Raw genomic sequence first — 23,602 nt, 5'->3', positions numbered from 1 at the left:
AATTGTATTCACTATGCAATATTTTAAAATAATGAATACATTAGATATCCTGTCCAAAAAGGGCAATAGTTTCTATAAAGAAAATAAATTGTCTATTTGTGAACAGAAAAGCTGAGCCTTCCTGTGGTGTCACTTGCCAACTTGTTCAGTCACAATTTATGATGTCCTATCATACAATTCATACCTATGTAACGGTATTACAGAGTTTTATCAAACATACTACTCCTTAGAGAAACAATGACTGTCTAGGATGACAAGCAAATACATTTTGCTAATCAAAAACGTTTTCCTCGCTTTTATTCTAGGTTGTAGATCAGTAAAAATAAATAACTTACCCGACTTCTACGAGATGCAAGGAGCCCCAATGATGAGCCATTGTCTACATCTCCCATAAGGAAATCTGAAACTCTGCAGGAAATGCGAAGAAGAAATGTGACTAAGCAGACACTATAAAGCAGGGCTAACATAAGGCACGCAAGGACAATGAATGACCTGTGACTTATGTAACTTCCGCTGCAGAATCAGCCATTACTGACCTTACTATTCTAGAACGACGCCATGGCTAACACATAAACATTTTATTTAACCAACCATTGTTAAGAACCAATGCCATTGTTATTCTTTTTTTAATTATGTCTATTTTAGAGCCATAAGCATGTTTCTATCACATCTTGAAAAGTTATATTTTATAACTGGTCACACCAACAAATCTAAAACAATGATTATACTAATATAGTAAAAAAAAAAAAAAATTTATTTAGAAATTTTCAATGCTGAAAAGGCTGTTTTAGGTTGCCATGTGGCTGTTTCAGGGTATCATACCCTCTTAACATATACAGTAACTATTGTTGGTGATCACTCATGAGGCACATAAAAATGAGGTAACTGGTGGACAACTGGGCTATAAATAAAGATTTGGCACCTTGTCTGTTTTAATAGTCCAATTACACTTACACACTGCCAAAGGTGAATGCTAAAGTGTCAATGGATGAAAAGATTTCGCCAAAATGTTCCCGCCGGTTCTCCTCATTAATGTTTTTGAAGTTCACAGCTAGAAAGAGATATCAAAAATGAAAAAATGGTCAGAAAGCCAAGGCTTAATCAAAAGGCAAAGCAATAAAATACAATATACACATTTCACAGTCTTCTTCTACCAAGTCAAGGGCCACAGAAGCATTCCTATGCCCCCCTTTTCCCTGAACACCATAATAAATATGGCAATTATGAGTCTGCTGTTGCTCACTTGATACTGTGTTTAGGCAAAAATAATCCAGCGAAAACAAATAATAAAAGTAAAAAGTCCGTGGATTTGCAAGGACGGTCCTTCGAATGATGGCCGATAGGCGCCGTACACACTACCGATTCTCGCCCGATATCTGCCCTAAGCCGATTTTTGGGCGAGAACTATTGGCTGTGTGTACGTACCTTAAGTTCAGGAGGTCTGAGTGCAGAATTAGGTTCGTTGAAAATGATGGGCCAATGGTGTCCCAATCTCAACCCACTGAGATGCTCATGTAATCCCCGACTCATATTACAACCCCTAGAACATAATGGATTTGGCATCATTAGTACTAGCTATACCTTATAAGGGTTCCATAAGTACTTGGTACATTTTTTGGTAGTTTGTTGGAAGGTCTGGTGAACTTTTCCACTTCAGTGATGAGCCCTCAATATTCCAGTCATATTCAGCTGTAACTGGTGCTTTATGAAGACTGGCCAAAGTTTACATATTACACACCAAACAAGAATATGAACAGTAGACTAGTACTTTGCCAAGCAGAGAAACAGCACTTTTTAACCCTAGAAGAACAGAACAAGAGACCTACAGCAGAAACAATTCATAACTGTGGAAAGAGCTATGGATGACATATTTTAAATACAAAACTAGCAAGAAAGAACAAAGACGTGTGGTTAACAAACTGAAAAAAAAAGGCTTACTCTAAATCATCTAAGCTCAGATCAACACAATTGTAGTGAGAGCTGGCGTATGGTGCCTGCACACAATATACCCATACATCAAATGTACTCTTAAGAGTAAAATTAAATGTAATTGCTCCTCTGTCAGTAGCACACAGCAATATGATACATTCCCTTGGCAACACGAGTTAATAGCCTGTTAATCAAGTTAGAGAAGAAAAATAAAGGCTTTGTATCAATTGAAGGGCGGCCTTTCAATGTGGCTTTTAATCCTATAAAAATGACTCATGCCGTGTTACAATAGGTTGTTAGCCTTCCCACCATACTTTCTAAAGATTCCTCTTTAAAGTGGCAGGGGACTCACCATTGTGCCAATAACTACAGGTCACATAAAGTGTCCCTATGAAGGCGGCTGGAAATAAAACAGTGGACATCCCCACCCACACAGAAGGATGGCAATACAACTCTTATTCTACCAGACCTCGTCTGATGGCACCTTGGGAACAAACACGGGAGGATTTTCATTAATGGAAAGGGTTACTCAAACCATCAATTGAAATTCTACTTATGTCTTCTTATTCTGCTTATGTTTTAATCCCCTTCATTATATATTTTAAAGAGTATATATATATATATATATATACATACATACACACACACACATACATACATACATACATACATATACGGTATATGCACACACACACACCAATACAATCTAACAATACAATCTACAAACGAAAATAGGTTATAGTCCTTTCAAAGTTCAATCAAAACCAAAATCCTTTAGTCTGAAGCTTTTAGGTTTACCTTTCTATAGGTACATATAATAATTCAAGAACACTGACAAATCCCTATTTAATGTACAGCGCTGCGTAATATGTTGGCGCTATATAAATCCTGTTTAATAATAATAATAATAATAATAATACCACTGCCCAACCACTGGATTGGAGGTAGCATTTAGAACAGATTTGTTGATTAGTATGATACTGAATGAGTGCTGCTCTAGAACTATTTTCAGACCTGGCAGACTTCAACATTAATTCAGGGCAGTTTTACAAAAAAAAAATTATTTTAATATTACTAGGGATTAAAATTACATTTAAAAAAAGAAATGGAAAGACTAGGACCTGTAAGGTTCATCTTTGTCTGGGTTAGATTCTTACTCACTTACTGGTGATCACCATGAAAGGGGCCTGGAGGAGGTTCTAGTAGATCCAAAGTAAGAAAGAGCATTCAGTCCACTTTATATATGAAGGGACAGCACTAATAGCCTGGGCTGCTCTGCAGGACTGCAAATGCCTCTCTCATCTCCATTGCATAGGGGGGCGATGCTTTGTAGTTTACAGAGGACAGCATAAAACGATGCTTTTTATATATTAGTTTCGTACACATAATGTTTCAAGGATACTAGTTCTTGGTTTTAGAAAGCAGGACCACTATGCAGAGTTTATGTAAGTCGTCATTGCTGAACTCATTCTAAAGAATGCCAATTGTCTGGATGTAAAGATGATCTTTTGGTCTCAGAGGTTTTTCATCTGAAACAAGCATGCAGATAACTGTGTGGCAAACTGAGGCAGCTGTCTAGTGCAGCCATTATAGAAAGTGCCGGGCCTAAATGTGGTCATGCACAACCAGATAAATAAACAAGAACTTCCTGATATTGACTGTTAAAAAGCACACGTTATGTACTGATGGAGCCATGTTGGTTACATAAATCGAGGTAAAGATACCTATTGGCTGGGTATTGTGGATTAGCACTCCTGTCCAAATGCTTATCTCAAAGAGCGGGGATTTCCAATAAATCCCTGATTTCTATATTGATCAAATATTGTTTAGGAGTGCTCTAATGCAGGGGTGTCAAACTCATACATAATAAATTCAAAACTTAGACAAAGCCGCGGGCCAATCTTGAAATTTATAGAAAAACTTAGACATTTTTCCTTCTCATTAGATATAAGACCTTTTCATATGGAAACAAAGAGGTTTTGCTTCATATTCAATCTGGAACAAGCTTATAATAGAGAAAGAGGCATAAAATGTTTTTTATTTAAGAAAAAAATCTTTCTCTATTTGTAGCCTTGTGAGTTAAATTTCAATGGTAACCTTTTTGCACAGGCTAACAATAATATTTTTCTTCTATGAAATTCCAACTATTCAAGTCCATGCCTTGGAGTAGCAAGGAAATGTACAGCTGAGGGGGGAGTGCTGGAAATGCCAAAGGCGGCCAATGCGGAGTTAAATCTTATGAGAGGTACACCGCTGAAACTACCTCTTCATTGAAATAGCGCCGCTACTAAAATTCCCGGCATTATTTGTCAAATGCGGGGCCAACCATAGGCAGAGAGGCCGCTGGTCTATAGACGCGAGTGATGCCGGGAATTTTAGTAGCGGCGCTATTTCAATGCAGCAGTGGGCCAGCTGCAGTTCATATTAAGGATTTCTTTGGGGGCCAAAAAAAAAAAAAAGGACGATGGGGACCAGATTTGGCCCCCGTGCAAGAGTTTGACACCCCTGCTCTAATGTATTTGAGATTATTTTAAAACTAAATCTATTACCTAATTGAGGGGCTCTCATCTTCAGTCCTCGAGGGCCAGGATCTGTTTGTAGTATTACTCTAACAAGCAGCAGTAAACACTGTATTAGTTTGTATGAAGTTATAGATATAGATTTATAGAAAATCCAGTCTGCATGTAGCCCTTTTGGACTACAGTTAAAGACCTCTGGCTCAATCAAATAAAATATTGTATGAGGCCACCATAAGTTTTATACATCACAACAATTAAAACTAAATAATTGCTCTACTGATTCAAAATCTGTTGTCACATATACTTACTTGTCAGACATACTATGATAGAAGTATTTCTTTTTTTTCCCCATTGGAGCCTAGTTTGAGGCATACATGGATGTCTCAAATATAAAACTGTGACAAACTTGCAATTGTTAACAAACGTCAATCAAAAACAAAAGCAAATAAGGAGAATTAGGTGCTGACCATGCAAACAAATGGTGTTAGTATAATACGGTCAGTAATCCACTAGTTCACTTCTGACAAAAGTTCTGTAAAACACTTGAAAGACTAATTGAATCTTCCTACATGACACACAAAACATCCAGTGACATAAATACAAAGCCAGCCTCCCTTTCCTGTACTCACATCTGTTTTAGTGTGCCCATTGTATTCATGAGCTGCATTTACCAGGGTAGTTCTGTGGCCTCCTGAGAACAAACAGAACTGATGCACCAAAATATACTCTAGAAGAATGGGAGGAGTGGTCTTTTTAAACATGAAAAACAGAAACTCGTCTCATCCTTTTCAGTGCTGTAGTTATAAAACCCAAGTCCAGTTATGCAAAAAAGGCTGTTTGGATGAAGTTCTACTTGCTATACTTCGGGGCTAAACCACTAACATTCAAGATAAGTTCCCAAAGCCACTAGTGTCAATCAGGGCAGCCATCAGAAATTTCTGGGCCTCCATACTAGTTTACCTTCTTACCACCCCTCTATATGTTTAAAAGTTTTAGCTTTGCTAAAATCAGGCTCAGTTGATTGGGGTTGGTATAGGAGTACACTTTGTTCTCCCCTGATGACGGCCTTCTCCAATGGCCTTCCAATGGCTCACCAGAAGTCATAGCTAATGACTGTGACACATGATACAACAAAAAACCTAAAACATGTTCCTCTATCCAGGCTCCAGACATAGTTTAAATTTAGTTCGATTGATGATCGATTCAATAGTCAATAGCTGGTGGAAAATCTATCATACTACCACACACAACAATATGTGGTTCAAACAGGAGAAAAGCATAGTGAAGATAAACATTTGTAGGCATGCTCCAAAAATCCATTTGTGCAGTAAGAAGATAGATGATGCTAGATGTCCTCCAGCCAAGAAATAACGCTGACTCTTTACCTGACTTGCTGCAATTTTCTTGTAAGAAGCTACGTGCAGTGAAACCACAGTATGCAATTTCACAAACAAAGAGGAATCCATACAACTTTGGGATACAAGATGGAAGGTAATGCTGTAGTTCAACTTTAAGGAACATCATCCCTTACCAAGCCCACGTCACCAGTTTAGTATGTGTACACAAACAGCAGAATGAAAAATAAAGATTTATCAATACTCCTAGTGCAATTCATTCTTCTCATGCAACTTCAGCATATACCAGCAAAGAAAACAGTGGCTATGCTAAAATAGCTTTTCATTCATTCCCACGAAGCTCTTACCACTGTGCATACTTCTTACCTCTATAATGTGGCTTTCAGCAGGAAATGGAGTCACTGCAGACAAGCAAAGCTCCAAAGTATCAAACAATAGTCAGCTCTTTCAGGACACTTCCTCTCAGAAATATTTATGAAGAAATGTAAGGAACTGATTTTGTTGGAAAGAGCTTTAAAGATGTGCTCAGGAAACAAAATATTTCATGCAGATTAAAGTAACCTATTTTTCTAATATAGGGTTCACAATTACACCCTCAACGGCTCTGCAAACACAATTCCTTCACATTTATATTAATATTAACATGTTCTCTGTACATTAAACTACTGCATAACATTGCTATGTGAAGGGTTTTCTTTCTCCTTATGTCTCATTCACACAGGTAGAGGAACAAGCGTTTGCTTTGGGGGTAATGAAGCTTGCTAACACTCCATTAGTGCTCATTCACACCACATGTGATGGTCAACACTACATGGACAAGGCAGAAAGCTTTGTTTTTTTTTTTTTTTTTTATTTGATCAGGATTTAGGTTTTCTGGAATGCTTGTTGGGCGATGTTAAGTCCAATACTTGCTAAATGCTTCTGTTTAGGTCAATACCAGCAGCCCCAGTTGCCCCTCGGATGATTCTATGGCTTTTAGAAAGCTTTTGCATTTCCTACATATTTTTGTTTTACAGGGCATTCTAAAAGCTTTATGTCCACTTTACAAATGCATTTAAACTTGTCCAACACACTTATAAAATGCAACCTAAAGCTATATGTGCTTATGGAGAACTCAAGTCTTTTTAAAAAAAAAATTCTAGAAGCTAAGACTTTTGGTACAAGAAACCTTGCATGACTCTTCAGCCAAAAAAACCTCTTCCCCTTTCTCCTACACCCAATCCCTATGCTCACAGAATTTTACAGCGAGGAGGTTCTCACCGGATCTAAAAGGGGAGGTGAAATGAAGTCTATGGTGGAGGGGAAAGCCTATGGGGAGGTGAAATGAAGTCTCTTAGGAAGATTTCCTTCACTTTAAAGATTTAATAAGACTTACAGGAAATTTCTGATAAATTACAGAAACGTCCCCCCTAGATATTTATCACTGAAGCAGGCAACCCTATTCAAAGAATTATCCTTACTTTCTGATTGGGTGACAACTGAAACATTTTTGATTTTTCATCACTTTTTTTCCTGGTGACAATGGTTGAAACATTTTTGGAACCAACCTTGTGGATGTACAGAAAACAACAAAATCCTGACGGGGTCTAATTGTTCCCTTCTCTTATGAAATTTCACCAACTAATAACCACTCACTGATTGATATTTATTTTTGATGCTTGGGGCAAAGATGAAGTTGTTGTGTGGTGAAGAAAGATTATTTTTTATATGAACAAAATGATGTTAATGTTATTTTCAAAGTCTGTTATGGCCAACAAAGTTACAAATTTCTTTAGGTAACAAGAATGAAGACCAAACACAAACTAAAATAAAAAAGAGCAGAAAAAACAGGAGTTTGTAAGAACTGAAATGTTGACATTCTTCAGTGGTTAGGCCATTTTATTTGGCAATACTGGGACTACTTCCAAAAGGTGGAATTTCCACATTAAAACATGTTGTTCATTATCTATGAATTTGCTTGTATTTTCCATACATATGCTCACCAGTTTTGTGAAACAGAATTCTGAGAATCTCTAGGTGAGGTCAGATCAAATACTAAATGAATAATACAAATAAAACTGTTAATGCCAAATTCCAGTTAGGACACGGAGGACCTAAAAAACAGATCCCCAGTCATCGTATAAAAACATTCTCTCCAGCTCTGTTCATCAGTTTAGCAATGTTGATCTCTTATAGGATGACTCTCGGCATCAGTCAACTCACAACCTGTGAGCCCAGGGTGTTAAAATTACTACTTGCAGGCATCTTCCTTCTCCTACTAGAGGGGTTGGCCATCTTGATTGGCCAGGCTGGGACAATGTAACTAACGTGCAGGCGCATGGGAGTTCATTCATTTCCCCCCACTGCAGAAGAAACCAGGATTGTCGGGTATTCTGGCAAACATGGATGGAAATAACAAATCTGGCAAAAAAAAAAAACCCAATGGAACAGACCCATGGCCCCTAAAAAGTTTGCTCTGATAAGGGTGTGGGGTGGGGGGACCCAAAGAAACAAAAAAACAGCCCACCCTCACTAGCTCGTAACCTAATCTCAATTAGAACTTCCATCACATTGGTGTCCAATTCTCATACAAAAATTATGCAAAAACACGGCTACCATGACATCAAAAATGCTTTCTGGGTTCAACTGAGGACCTTGTGACTGGAGAAGAGTTGATAAAATGGCCAAAGCCTTCCAGTCAACTGTCCAAAAGAAAAGTTGTTACACAGATGCCAGCATGCCCTTCAATTAATCAATTGCCAGTGTTGTTCAGCATTTTGATTGTAATGCCCGAAATTCTAGGTCCCAAAACTTCTATATAAACATCATATGACTGCACAACCACACTTTTAAATTAGGCAACATTTATTGAAAGTAGATCTACAGTCCAAACTTCTATTTTAATGGGTGCCAAAAGACCCCAAGAATAAACCTTACAAAGGGGTTACCAGTTCCAGTAACAATTTATGAAAAAGTGTGATTTTCTCTCAATGTCATTTTAGATTGATATTAAGATTGGAGTTACAAAAAATAAAATGGGATTGTTTTGTTAAGCAGGTTGAAAACTAGTGGACTGTAGTATGCCCTAAAGTAATCCTGTCATGACAGCAATATTAGTGTTAGAACTGGTAGATCTGTTCTCCATCTGAACTCCATCTGAAAATGTTTGTTGTTTGGTGGTTATGTTGATTTTGTAGCTTCAATACTTACTAAGTCATGAATTGAAAGCAAGCATGCAGACCAAGGTTAGAAGTCCTTAAGTAAATACTTTTTCTAGGTCAGTGGCCCAAAGTAATAGAATAAGACGGTCCACATGACAATCGGTTAACAACCTCTTTTTCCTGCAGAATCTGAAATCTGAATAGACAACCCCCAGATTTCCATCAAGAGCTGAATTGTTTCCAGAAGCTAGGTAGCCAAAACACTTCCAAGGAAAACCTTCTAGAGTTGAAAGTTATCACTGCAACAGAAATAGAATGAAATCTTACAAAAAGAGAGACTTGTTGCATTGGCGACTGGTTGACAAAGGTCTGGGGACAGATATCCTCTAATTTCCTGTTGTGCTTCTAGGACAGAAAGCGAAAATAAATCTCCTCAAAGGAACATTACTCAAATTGAAACAAAAAAGTTTGGGCTTTCAATATCCATTATTTGAAAGTCACCAGGAGCTCCATAACCCTCTGTTTATAATATCTTAGTCTGGATTATGAATATTATTATATCAATCGATTCCAAAACACAAAAAAAGATAATGGAGGGGCTATGGTAACAACAACAAGGCTGACATGTCAAGTGCAAACAGCTTACTAATTAATAGGAATTTCAAAAGATGTGTACACCATTCTCACATGGAAAACATGATCAAAGAAAAAAACACGAGTAAAGAAGATTTGGCCCATAAACCTCTAGAAGCACAGCATGTGCCGGAGGTGTGCGCCTGGCCAGGGTATGTTTGGTGTATAATTTTCTGTGCACTGTGCATCAAAACATACCAAAATTTAACACTCCAACGCACAAAAACAGAATGTCTGCAACAGCCTTTTAATTCCAGACATGGCCCATGAAGCCATTATTTTCCAGTTTATACACGACATTGCCACAGAGCTGTCCATTCAGATTACAAATAAAAGGAGACCGTCCTCCCATGTTCCCACGAAGCCTTTTGTAAAAGGATGTAGTCACAAGGGAGGAATGTGGATTTTGCCTGCAATCTAGAAAGCATGATCTAAGCCTAGAGATCCCTGCAGGTTGAAATAGCCACATAGCACTGACACACATTCTTCCAGCCTCTAACGAGAACACAAATACAACCCGTCCCAGCCGCCGAATAAAAACCAAAGCTGTCAGCTGCCTTGCTTGCAAAGGAAGGGATAATGTGCAAATGCTGCAACCCATAGCAACCACAGCATAGATTTCAGATAACATTTTTGCTTGGCTACAACAGAATACTTGAATAAACTTTTCTTCTCGAATCAGTTAAACATTAGCAAGACAAAGTTAAGGAAAATCTATTGTAAATAAAAGATGCGTGCTTACCAAAAAATATTCATAATGAAAAGTTCTCCCAGCCATCAGACACACCTCAATTTACCTCAATGTGAAACACAAGCAAATCCTGGTCTGACATTACAAAAAGAAAAAGTCAACAATCCAATGGAAAGGCAAAATTTATAATAAAAAATCACTTAAAAGAAAAAAGAAAAACTAAAAGAAGTAGAAACATCAGCAGCTTCCTGAAGCAAACTGGAAAGAATAGAGATTGTTACAGTGTAATCCTCTGAAACCAAGAATTTATCTGCACTGAATACTTTTCCTGTGTCAGGAAGGCTGTGTCGTCACTGTTGCGTTAGGCCTTTGAACTGCTGTTGAGTGCTGGGGAAAACATTTGCAGTTGGAGTGACTGCTAATGAAGGCATCCAAAAAAAAATCTGCATGTGGTACGGCCCAGTTACTAGACACTGGCTCTTCCTTTACAGATGCGTCATAAGGAGTGTGCAAGGCGGCTGAATGATAAACCATTTCTGTCCGTTAGTGTGCCGGCCAGGCACAGTATTTTAAAACATATACATTCTTTCCCCAGGACATCCTGGCCGAACACAATGGCTTCATGACAATGGCTTAAGACCACAGTGCACACTGTGAAAAGGGTTCTGGGGCTCTGTACATCCAACATTTTCTACTACTTGTACCAATTTTTATTTTTTTATGGAGCCAATAACAAAAATGCTTAGCTATAGGCTGCAAGGTATGTCTTAATGTTTGCTCAGCTTGGGGCATACATGTGTCTCTGCTGATCTTGCACAGGTTAAATTGGCTAACTATTCAACTAACTACCTCTAAACCACTGCAATGTGTAGCAGAGTGGGTTAACTAAGACAATTACACTGCAGTAGCAGCCTATCCTTTGGCTATTATTGTAAAAGTGAAGCCATCCAGGGAGGAGCAGTCTGATAGAAGTGGAGTCACTCATTTGTATTTTAGTTTGAGCTAGTGTGCTCAGTAAACCAAAGACTTTTATAACAAAGTTTTTCCAACCAACAGACACACCTCAATTTACCTCAATGGGAAACTGAGATCCCACATAACAACAAGAAAAAGAAAGGCAGTGAAACCTAGTGACATTTAGGATTTTGGGTAGGTCTATATTTTAGCTAAGACACTGCAGCTGGTACCATCCTGCACAATCACATGAAACCTCATGTAAACAGCAGTCCTTTCAAAAAGTACATGTCATGAAAGAAGTATGTAAACTACCATTGCTGACATTTTTTAGTAGTATTAAGTCATCCCTACTACATGCACATATCAGGTGCCCTGATACTTCACCAACTGCATACCAGTTTGGGGTCAGTGACTTTTCAAGTAGAAAAGCAAAGCATGCAGCTCCTTAATGTTCATCAATGCAGGTTACCTTCAGGGCCTATAGAACCAAAATAAGATGTATAAAATGAATATAAACCCTGCAGTGGCACTTCCTCCTTCTAACCTCAACCTCTGCCCATAGGCATGAACAGAAAGGTAATTCTCTGTGTCTTGTCCAATGAGCGATGTCATGTGACTAAACCACATTTCTAAGTAGAGCCGCATTTGGGATCCTTTCTACTGGTCTACATATTTTAGAATTGGAAGCCATCAAAAAGGATTGGAAAGAATATTTTATCATTTTACATTTTTTTTTATAAGTGAAGTTTATTTTTTTATTTTATTGATGTTCCAGGGGTTTGTCTACTAGATCCTAATACCAATGCCTTGAGTTTTGCTTTTCATTTGCCAAAAAATTGTTTTTTAATCTAGCTGGCTGTACCCTCACAGCACAGGAATAGACACCTAAAATCTAGGCTGACCAGTAGAACAAGTAAAACCAGCTGGATTGTGCACTGGACATACATAACATTTTGTGGGTTTCTGTCCATTAGCATTAGGTAACGCAAATGCTAATATATTAGAATTGGACACAAACTGCACAGCTAAAATCCTGCATCGTTCTGTGTGTATTAGGGTTTGCTCTTACTGCTCATCCCTATTCATCTGCTTAGATTCATGAACTGCCCCCCTCTTCCTGTGACATGAAACTCTGCCCTCATTAACATCCACATGAGAAGACAGGTCACCAAATCCCAAAGATCAGAATGAAGGATTGCTCAGCTCGGTGTGTTCAGCAGTGCCATTCCCATTTATTTACTTGGATTCTATATAGCATCTAAATGCCATTGCAAAGTTTTTACCAATGACTAACTCTATTTTCTGATTATATGATAAACTATGCACCAAATGCTACCATAAAAAAACTTCAATACAGCAGTAATTTTAAAGTATTATAGCACAAAAAGAAGCCCCTACAGGCAAATATTTGACAAATGCAAAGTTGGACAGCTGCAATCCACTGCTACCGTCATTAAAACATTCAAGTTTCCTGGTATGTTTATTGCTCATCATTAAAACTCTAATAGGATATGTAAAACTGAACATATAGATCCTATTAATGGACAATATTGTAGAAGATACAGAGGTTGCTTACCATGTAACAACAAAGTTCCTTATGAAAACTAATGGATTATATACATATGCAGAGCATTACCTATGCCAGTGGTGGGCAAAGTAAAACCCCCCTTCAACTACTGGCCACAAATTCTTAATTATGTTAGATAGAATGCCACCTCTAGTTTGCCAACACTTTCCTGTATCCATCTCATTCATTCACAACTAGGACTTAGGTGGGAACAAATTTACAACCACTCCTAAACAATGCCAACATTTATTCTTGAGGTTTTGGAATCTATGTCATTTAGGAGAATATGGACAGTCTCAATTCTGAAAACCCCAAGAGGACAAAAGTACAGTACTATGTTACTACAGATAACACAATACAGCCAGCTTGTCCAGCACCCAATTACATTATAATTTCAGAGAGCATGACATGTAAAGACAGCTTGTTATCTTTAGTTGAACAAGAACACAATACATCAAACAATTAGTGCTGCTAAAATACAAGAGTGTGAAGACAAGAACTACAAAACACTTGTCTGGTGATCCTGATGACAGAGATATGGCATAGATGATGGAATGCTAGCTATGTGGTCTAGTCCCTGTGAACATGGCAACCTGACAATGACATGCTTCATGCCATTAACTTCATAACTATTTGAAGTATGTCCCTTCTCTAAATTAGACAAAATTTTAGAGTGCTTGAAATTGTGTTTGTTCTGCAGGTTTACTGGTTTTGAAGGAACAAGTGCTTGCTAGATAATACCATGAGGTAATAGCAGTAAAAAGTTATTGCAACATAACATCTGTGGAGGTTTCCAATGTCCTTTGGTATGTAGAAGACATGTCATTTTCTGCTCTAAAGATACAGTTCCTAGTATTCAAACAGCTCAGGAAATGAAAGAGGAAGAATTCTGCTATATAATTATTTAAGAAGTAGAAAGAAAAACAGTTGCCCAGTTAGCGTTTACCCAGCACTGTTATATCGGACACTCATTAAGAGTGCCATTAATTGGTGCTAGAAAAACAGTGTTGACCCATTGGATTAATAAATTAGCCAAAGTCAGGGTTTTCAGAATTTTCTGGTCTGAAGGTCAGCACCTCGCCTTAGGTCCTTGAGGGGAAAGATGCCAGGACAGCTGTTACGTCACAACCAATCCAATGTGCTAGATTTAGGACCTGTGTAGCATTATACAACGAGGTTCTTGCTTCAGTGCTTCTGGACATCAGCCTCCAAATGAGAGCTTGTACATTACAGTATTTTAGAGCTCTACAATGTAATACTTTTCTGGGTAAAAAGGTTAATGAAACCTGAAAAGGGAGTAATACAAGGGGCACTGTATTGTAAAATACTGTACTAGGACTCACCTTTCACCTTGGCAATCACTGTACCAGCAGCTCCTAGGATATCTACAGAATTAAGAGTTTGATGTTTGCTGATCACCATTTTTAGCACTCGCAGCAACTCTCCCAAACGCTCATGCACAACATGGTGTAAGTTGTCTTGATTTTCTAGAGAAAAGAACAAAAATAAATGTAAAATGAAATACAAATAGTCCCTTTGAATAGAGTGTGTTAAAGCACTTTGTAAAATATGTGATAAGCAGGCTGTACTCAACTTGCATGTTTAGCTAACGTGGCCAATAGGGGAACATGATAATAAATGGAAAACACCTTATCTTGGGTACAACAGCAGGGATAAGCCAGGAAACATTAACATATCCTAGCAATAACATTAGTCTAAATAAATGATATAAGTGCCTACAGATTGAAGGGCATGATCCGATCATCTCATATCACATATTACCACTTTAACCACTACATAAAGGTTTTGCTTATAATGATGGAATTTGTGATTATTTACAGCATTTTTAGGTTGTATGTTTTTAGTATATTACCACTTATTTCTATTAAATGTGGGTTTTGCTAGAAATGGTATTAAAAGTACAGCTATCAATGCACCTACAAGTTCACAGATGTAAACAAAGCCCAACATTGAGCCCGATTTATTAAAGCTCTCCAAGGCTGGAGAAGATACACTTTAATCAGTGAAGCTGGGTGATCCAGCAAACCTGGAATGGATCTGGTCCAGGATTGAAAACATTTGCTAACAAAATGCAGATTAATTTTAAAAAATCCATTCCAGGATTACTGGATCACCAAGCTTCACTTATGAAAGTTTATCGTCTCCAGCCTTGGAGAGCTTTATTATGTCAGACCCATTCAGTCTTTATAAAGAAAATATAGAATACTTTTTCAGAAGGAATATATTTTGAGCTAATATTTCTCATATTTTTGCCATTGTAGTAAATATGGAGACAAGCAGATTAGCCTTTTGGGGAAAACTCTCGACGGACGTTTGATCTTGGTTCATGGCTGCAGGAAAGTTTACTTTTTGGGCATAACACTTTTAGCTTACAGCATGCTAATATAATTGTAATACACCTCAGAAGCAGAGGGAATGGTTCCAAAAAAATGTGTCAATGTTTTATACATTCAAGAGATCTCCATCACAGAAACTAGACCAAACGAGTCACAAGCACCAAATCAGCACATACTAGTACTTGCCTGATTTTCTTTGATCAACATAGAACACATAACAAAACATTGGTAAATTCTTAGTTAGGAAACTCATGAACATAGTAATTATTGGATTAAGAGAACATTTGCAAACCAACAAAAATATACAGATTACATGACAGTGAAAGGATTAGCAGAATAGAAATGTGTGCGTTTGTTATTATAGAGGGGGGAAAAAAGCCACATGGAAACAAATGAAATATGAACTGTTTCATAATTACATTTTCTAGTGTTGGATGTCTGCAATTAAAAAGTTATTAACTTTGTTCAATCTGCTTTTCTGAGATTTCAATTTGAGCCTTCGGTTCCTGGCCAACGTGCAAATTGTTACGAATCCTCTTGACGTTATCTGGGTTTCAAATCTTGCTCTGGCAGCTGGAAAGGGGCTGCTTATGAAGCCTGGGTAATGTGTCACAGGTTTGTTTTATAATGTTTACCCACATGGAATGTGTCTTCTGTTAGACTCCTCACATGTTTACCTTTCTATTTCTGTATGGGAGCCACAGCCAAAAAGATTTGATGTTGGCATTAAACTTAACAGATCACAGAAGACAACAAGCACATACAATCACTCATGCCAAACACACTCCCTCCCTTATCCAAGACCTGTAAGGGAATCATGTTGTACTAGGTTTTATAAAATTACCTTTGATGGCAAATACAATAAGGTTTAAAATCCAGATTCCAAACGAACTATGTGTATATTAAAATGCAAACAGAATGTGATGATTTGTGAATTACTTACATAGTTACATAAGCAGTCAGGTTGAAAAAAGACATAAGCCCATGAAGTTTAACCAGTAGGGAAATAAACATATCCCAGATATAAAACCCTATGGACATAGTTGATCCAGAGGAAGGCAAAAAAAAAAAATCTTGGTACAATTTGCTCCAACAGGGGAAAAAAATTCCTTCCTAATTCCCTGAGGCAATTGGATGTTCCCTGGATCAAAGGCTCTGCAATCTTACTTACTTTAAAGCTTTAATACCCGGTTATATTCTGTGCTCCTAGAGCAACATCCAGCTTTTTCCTAAAGAAATCTATAGTGGTTGCTGAAACTACTTCCTGAGGGAGCCGATTCCACATTTTCACAGACCTTACAGTGAAGAATCCCTTCCTTATCCAGAGCTTAAACTTTTTTTCCTCCAGACACAAAGAGTGCCCTCTTGTTCTTTGTAATGATCCTTTAATGAATAGTTGTGAAGAAAGTTCTCTATATGGACCATTTATATATATTTATACAGGGTGATCATATTCCCTCTTAAATGTCTCTTCCCAAGGGAGAATAGATTCACTTAAACCTCACATTTAATTAAGCATAGTACAGAGTCCCAATATAAAATGCTGAAATTGACAGATTTTATAGCAAAAAATAGATGTTCCTTTATAAATTTGGTACAAGCAATACATTTATTCATCTCAATAGTACTCTATCATGTCATTCTCATCCCCTAGGAGGTTCCTGTGAGAATAGTATTGTCCTTTCATGAAATTGGGGCAGGAATTGAATGGTTTCAAAAAGGTTCTGTGAACAAGCAAAAAAAAGTGTTTAGAAAAACACTACAATAATGCAATGAGCGCTTAGGAGCAGGCACCTGGGACATATGAATGAAGCTCTAGTCACTATAGGAGTCCACAAGAATAGAACAATAACCATTAAAGGGAACACAAGTGCTTCAATCCATGAATAGGGGCAGTGCCTGTGTTCAAAAGGATGTTCTATGCCATGACATTCATTACACATCTCAGAACCTCATCACAGGCACAGCTCCAAGACTTTTCTAGAGCTGACTCTCTGGAATGGTCTTCCACGTCCTATTCAGCTTGATCCTACTTTCTGCTCATTTAAAAGAGCACTCAAAACCCATTTTTTCAAACTTGCCTCCTTGTCTTTTGAAATCCTCGCTACTTCCCAACACTACATATCTCCCCTTCTATTGTGTGTTACCTTCCCCTAAAGCTGCGTACACACCTGCAATTTTTCTCGTTGGAAAGGATCTTTCACGATGGAGAGGGGAGGGGGAGAGCGACGGAGCGGCACCCTGCTGCGCGCTCTCCCCTTCCCTTTCATTACGATCGGTCGTCGTCCCTCGTCCATGGATCCGCCAGGACGGTCGTCGGACGACGACCGACTGTACACACGGCAGATTTTCGCCCGATAATTCTAGATTTCCTAGATTTTAAGCTCTTCAGGGCACAGTCCATTCCTCCTCCTGTGTCACTGTATCTGTCTGTCATTTGCAACCCCTATTTAATGTACAGTGCTGTGTGATATGCTGGCGCTATAAAAAAATCCAGTTTATTAATAATAATAATAATAATAATAATAACAACATCTGCTCAAATCACAACCGCTAAAGATTTAAATGAGAAGAAAACAGTGCCAGCAACTTAACAGGGTCAGGTGAGTATGCAATGAGGATTAGTTCTTCTATAATTTAGACTACAGTTAGGGTCTGTAAACACCTTATTTCTTCTACTAGAACTATAGTCATGGTAGACATTGTACTATTACAGGGTCCAGAACTACCTGAATGCATGATATGTTAGCCAGTCAATTACAATATTTAACAATTTGTTCCCTACAAGGTGAACACTATAAACAGATTGTACCCAGAGTCAACTACTCCATGTACCATGTTAGTCGGGGGGGGGGGGAGGCTACATGTAAAAAAATATCCATGTTTAGTGCACACAACAATAGTAAAGTCATGAGGTTTAAAGCTGATGTAGAAGAAAGTAGTAAAGGTTTTGTTTAGCTCCATACTGATGTGCTCATGTTAATAGTTTCTCACAGCCAATCCGATTTAAATCCAAAGTAAACTTCTATATGGGATTATTAGTTAACCAACTAGTTTGACTTTCCCTAAATTGTTAATGTAAACTAATTATTCGTTTCAGTTATCAGACTAACCACTGCAGAGAAGAGAATATGCCCATCTGTATCCGTGGAACTTGCAGTAGGCAAATTTAAACATTCTAGAAAATCTCACTGCTGGATTCCACCCACACAATTCAAAAAGCATTGCGGCACAGATTTCAACAGATTACTGAGGTTGTACATATCATGGCTGCCCTGAACGTGGAGGAGTTTCAACATCCCAGCCAGGCCAAGCAAGATGGCTGAAGATCTGACAACAAGAGGAGAAGAAGAAAGTGACAGCACCCACAATGGAGCAAAGTCAGGTGAATGTAAATAAAAAACAACTGCGAATAGGTAAATTTATTTTATCCTAGGCGGGACATTGCAGAGACGTGCAGAGAAGAAGTACAGATAAAACAAGTACGGTGTTCTACCCAGCCCCTTTTAGCTGGGCGCACCACCCAGCACTTTTCAGAAACCACCCGCTGTTTTAAGGTAGTTACTGAAGAGTTGGGTGACAATACAGGGGTCACTACCTGCCTACAGCTTCTTCCCACCCAGTTTAAAAAAAAATTCTGGGTAGTAATGTAATTCTGTGTGAAAGTTCACAAAACTAGAGTTCGGTATTAGGTGCTAGTAGGAGCTTCAAGAAAATGTATATTCACCCATAGAGCACATGAATCAATCTACTGGTACACATGGAATTTACCAATAGTTGGACCAGATACTGGCTCAATATAACATGACTGGTTGTACCACATTTTAGATAAGCTCATATCATAATTGAAAGAAAACATTTTTACCAATTAACCAGCAGAAATACATTAGGAAAAAATTAGTTTTGTATTGCTAAACAAAAAAAAAAAAAAAAATATGCCACTGCTAACCATGGTAGCACTGACCTCAGCACATTTGATCTGGCTGGTACAGGATGTCTCTTGTATTCTCGTACATTTGTAGAGAAGCCACCAACAGCACTGATAACAAAGAAACAATGCACAAAGCATCATGTTTGTTTCAGAGTGATAAAAGCTAAACTTTCTATAACCCAACTCTGCAGTCTAGTTTTTCAGAGATATACACAATCTGGATGGCCCCACCAGGGGAGACGGGTTTACGGAAGCTCAGGGGAAGTGCGGCTTGTGCCAGAATCGATAGCTCTCTACAAGCAGAACACTAAACCTGAACCCAATATGGAGAGCCAACCATGTATGGCAAGCTAGGCAGGAAATATTTCTTCTGCAGCTAGATGGGGAAACCCAGGAAATGCTCCTACAGAGATAGGAAAACATACATAGCCTGAATCAATGCTGAACATCAGGTAGATACTAAATATGAAAGGATATATTAAAACTGGATAAATCAGGATCAGCTTCCGCATGGATAGTATAAATTATATGGCCTACCTGAATGCTGAACGTCAGAATAATGATATGTATATATAAACACCAGATAATACAGCTATGCCTTTAGAACTAAAATAACTTTTGAATGCAAAAACTCAAAAACTCTACTCGTATCTAAAATCAACATTTTTACTTTACTTTAGAAAATCCTTGTATATAAAATAAAAATGTTGTTTTTTTTTTTTTGTTTTTTTTAAAGATCTAGCTGCAGTGATCAAGACTCTGGCTGCTCCTTCTGCGCATGCCCTCATCTTGGATATACACAGAAGGGGCATCTTTTCCTCCAAGGGGAAAGATATGCTGACCTCACGCATGCGCAGTGAGTTCAGTTCTTCCCCCCCCCCCCCATTCACAGGGGCTACGTCATCCAATCTCGCACCTGCGCAGTGGATGGTCGGGTGATGGAGCAAGAAAAACAGAAGAGAAGGCAAAAGATGGTGGTGCCCGGCGCTGCCTCTGCGCAGGGATGAAGTGGATTCCCAGCACCCACTAGGGATCTGCCAAATTAAAGGTACATGAGATTTTTATGTTTTTAGTTTACTTCCACTTTGACAACTGCTCGATGTCTCCACCACAGATATCATTACATTATTTATATAGTGCCGACATATTGGGCAGCGCTGTACAAAGTCCATAGTCATGTTAATAGATGTCCTTCAAAAGGAGCTCACAATCTAATGTCCCTACCATAGTCATATGTTGTCATATAGTCATATGTTGTAAGGTAACAGTTCAAGGTCCATTTTGGGGGAAAGCCAATTAACCTAACTCCATGTTTTATATAAAAATGTTTTACTATGTGAGCAGACCATAGACTTGTACAAGGTGTCTGGAGAGAGGGCCTGTGAAGATGCTTTGTATGAGGGGCACTTGCAGCAAAAGGTTAATGTTACACCAGCTGCTTTTATGTAAATACAACCTCAGCATTTTTAAAGGGAGACAATGCTAGTCAACAGTTGGAAAACAGAGGCCATTAATCTTCAAGGATGGAGGTATCAGAGAGAATGTGACAGCCTTCATATGGGAAATCTTAGGAGAAAGTGAGGGAAAAAACTTTAATGCCAACTTACATTGAAATTTTACAGATTTACCATTATATCATGTTCTTGTTTGCTTGTATTTCTTCTAAAACCAACTCTATAGATGCTGAAGAATGTTGAGACACTTCTTGCCCTTTATTGACATGTAACCAAGGCCCCTTACAATGCCAAGTTTTAATATTGCAATGGGCACCCTTTACCCCTCAAAAAATAAATATGTTTAAAATACAATAAAAAAAAACCAAAGTGGATATAAAGCCTAACCAAATGAAATTTACTCCAGACTGCTAAAGCAAAGGCTGCTGTTTTAATGAAATAAAATACCTGTTGAACTTGAGCTTTATTTTCTACATACAGTAAACAGAAATAAAGTCCATATCTTTTTATTTATTAGCTAGCTGGCCTGAGATGGCACTTCATAATCCTTAATGGATACAACTACAGACTAAGATTACCAAAGGACAAATAGTCTCTACCTCCTGTGACCTATCAAAAAACATGAAAACAAACTATTTGTGAACACATTTGTGAATGCTACAAAATATAAATTACAACAGAATGCTGAATAGGAAGTATGGCAACACTAAAAACGGGCCTGCTTTCCAAAATTAAATATAGTTTAAACTCAATGAACCTCATAAATGACATTCAAAATGAGGAACAAATTGAATAGCCTATTAATGAAGTCACTAATCCAGGAAATATAAACTTTAAAAAATAAACAAACACAAAAACAAGAAATAAAACTGGAGTTCTTTCCTGAGTTGTTGCATATAAGAGTGAAGGAAGGAAACCAAATGACGCGTGGCTCACACTATTCCCAAGAAAATGGTGCGTGTTCTTTGAGGGTACTGATCTGGTCCCATGCGTCTAATGTCATCATGTCCAGAATGCTGGGATCACCAATTCATTTCTACAATCTCTGGTAAGCATTGTGTCTATTTATTTATAATTACATATAGACATGCTACACTAGTGCGGTGGTGATTGGAGGTACTTTATACTGCTGGTGCAGCATCATCACAGCTGTCATGGTTTAGGATCCTCCAATTGCCCCGATATACCATTGGAGGAATATTTGATTTCCTATCTGTTTATTATGCCGTTTTTTATATGGCCGGTGTATTGATTTCCTTTTTTTGCCAATACTATGTAGTGAATTTATATCATTTTTTTATTCATTATTTTGGGAGTTTAATATTCTCTGTGGTTTGGTTGCCCTATATTGACACTTTTTTCTTTGCATTCAGTTGTACTATTTTGTGCAGTTCCACTGGTAAAAGGTTATACTATTTCTCCCACACGTACAAGGTGTGACAAACAGAATGTGGAAACAATCAAAAGACTCAGGGACATATGTAGCTTAAAGTGGATTTCCCACCTTCATTTGTTTGCTTGGATCATTCTAGGGGAGTCTGGTAAACACACTGATGCTGAAACCTCCTGGGATACCCATGCCACATATCCCAGGAGACTGCAATCATACTTACATAGGCAAGAAAACAAGAATGGGAGACAGAAGGAAGTATTCAGTAATAAAAGCAAATTGGAAAAATTATTGAAAAAGTAAAGGGATGGGGGATTGAAAACAAGATATTACAGTGACATGTCTGCTTTAAATTGCATGTAAATCTGGACTTTCCTGGTACCATCTACCATATCCCCTGAGGCTCCAGACTGCTCATTGATGACACTCATCAATTTAATGGAGCTCTTTGGAGAGATGAGTGGGTAAGAGGTTTGGTTTTGTTCAGCTTTATAGTTGAAAATTCAACATTTGCAACTGCAGTTTCTTGAGGTTACTATTAATTCTGACATGCAGAAGATTACCTTAAGATGGTGACTACATATACAGCAACATACAAATGATTTACACTTGTGCATTGTGATCTACTAGAAACACAAAAGTTGTAATAATAAATGTAATGCACATTATCTCACACGCTGTAGTGTTGCACCGGCCTGTGTTAAGAAGTAGAAGAATTTCATACTATTCATTGCTTTGGGTAAGATCCCTAGTTGTTCCTAGAACACTGGAAAGGAATGCAGTCTCTGCCGTCCTTGCTAAGGGTTAATTTATACATTGCTAAGCAGTCTGGCTTCAGACATAGCAGTATTAAGTCAAACTTGGAAGCAGATACTGAATCAGGGGCCCCACAATTATTTCTACTTTCAACAAGCTAGTTGCTCCTTTGCATTAGATGAAACCTGGCAGACCTGTTTATACCTTGCTAAAAATAATTGTTCTATTCTGATTCTCCAAATTCCCTGACAAGCAAGAATGTCAATATATCTGCTGAACAAATGCAAAACCACTAAGACTTCTAGCTTGAGGTCTTTCACCTGATACACAGCTCAGCTCAGCAATCATTTCATGGAAATAAAAAAAAAAAAAGCCTGAGCTATTGGTATCCGCTTACAAAGCCACATCGCTCTGGGTTGCAATGACATCACATGCTGAAGTAAATAGCAACACAGGAAGCAGTACAGTTTAGAGACAAAACATTGAAAGGTTTAACATGCAGGTTTGACGGGCCAGCATCTGGCTTTACAGATACCAAAGCATTCCATATTTGACGGAGAGCTCACATCATACTCAAAGTGTATATGTTTCTAGTATCTCATGAAGCATTCTTTAAATAAATAAACAAAAAAGTAAAACATGTAGAAAGATTTTGGAGGAACAAAAAAGTTCATCTTCTGGTAGCTTTTTGTCTTAGAGCGCAGTACAATAAAATGTAGAGCTCAGCTCTATACACAACACCACCGCATACAGACCAACCTGCCACAGACAATGTGAAGCTTTCTGGCACTCAGCGGTGACAGTATTCTGGACTTGTCATCGGTGCCTGCAAACAAGTCTGTGCCATAATCGGTAAGTATACGGGCATATTTGCTGATTATGGCAGAATACAACCCCCCACTGACTTCAAATCCACTTTAAGG

The 23,602-nt window shown here is 38.0% G+C and overlaps 1 protein-coding gene across 2 annotated transcripts in view; it reads right to left on the bottom strand.

Annotated features, from left to right (window-relative positions):
• Positions 1-23,602, bottom strand: part of ARHGAP29 (Rho GTPase activating protein 29) — an 80,303-nt gene that overhangs the window by 24,963 nt on the left and 31,738 nt on the right. Inside the window, exons 3-5 of one of the 2 annotated variants that reach the window (XM_072419852.1) lie at positions 14,135-14,278; positions 955-1,051; positions 336-408 (exon numbers count right to left, since the gene is read on the bottom strand). In XM_072419852.1, coding sequence (XP_072275953.1) covers positions 336-408; positions 955-1,051; positions 14,135-14,278 — 314 coding nt within the window. Of the gene's footprint in view, positions 1-335; positions 409-954; positions 1,052-10,318; positions 10,580-14,134; positions 14,279-23,602 lie in introns of those variants that run through there. The other variant, XM_072419853.1, reaches the window with a different exon arrangement.

This window comes from Pyxicephalus adspersus, chromosome 8 (genome assembly GCF_032062135.1).
Source record: "Pyxicephalus adspersus chromosome 8, UCB_Pads_2.0, whole genome shotgun sequence".
NCBI classification, from domain to species: Eukaryota; Metazoa; Chordata; class Amphibia; order Anura; family Pyxicephalidae; genus Pyxicephalus; species Pyxicephalus adspersus.
Note: the sequence above shows the minus strand (reverse complement) of the source record. Positions and strands in the feature narration are given on the sequence as shown.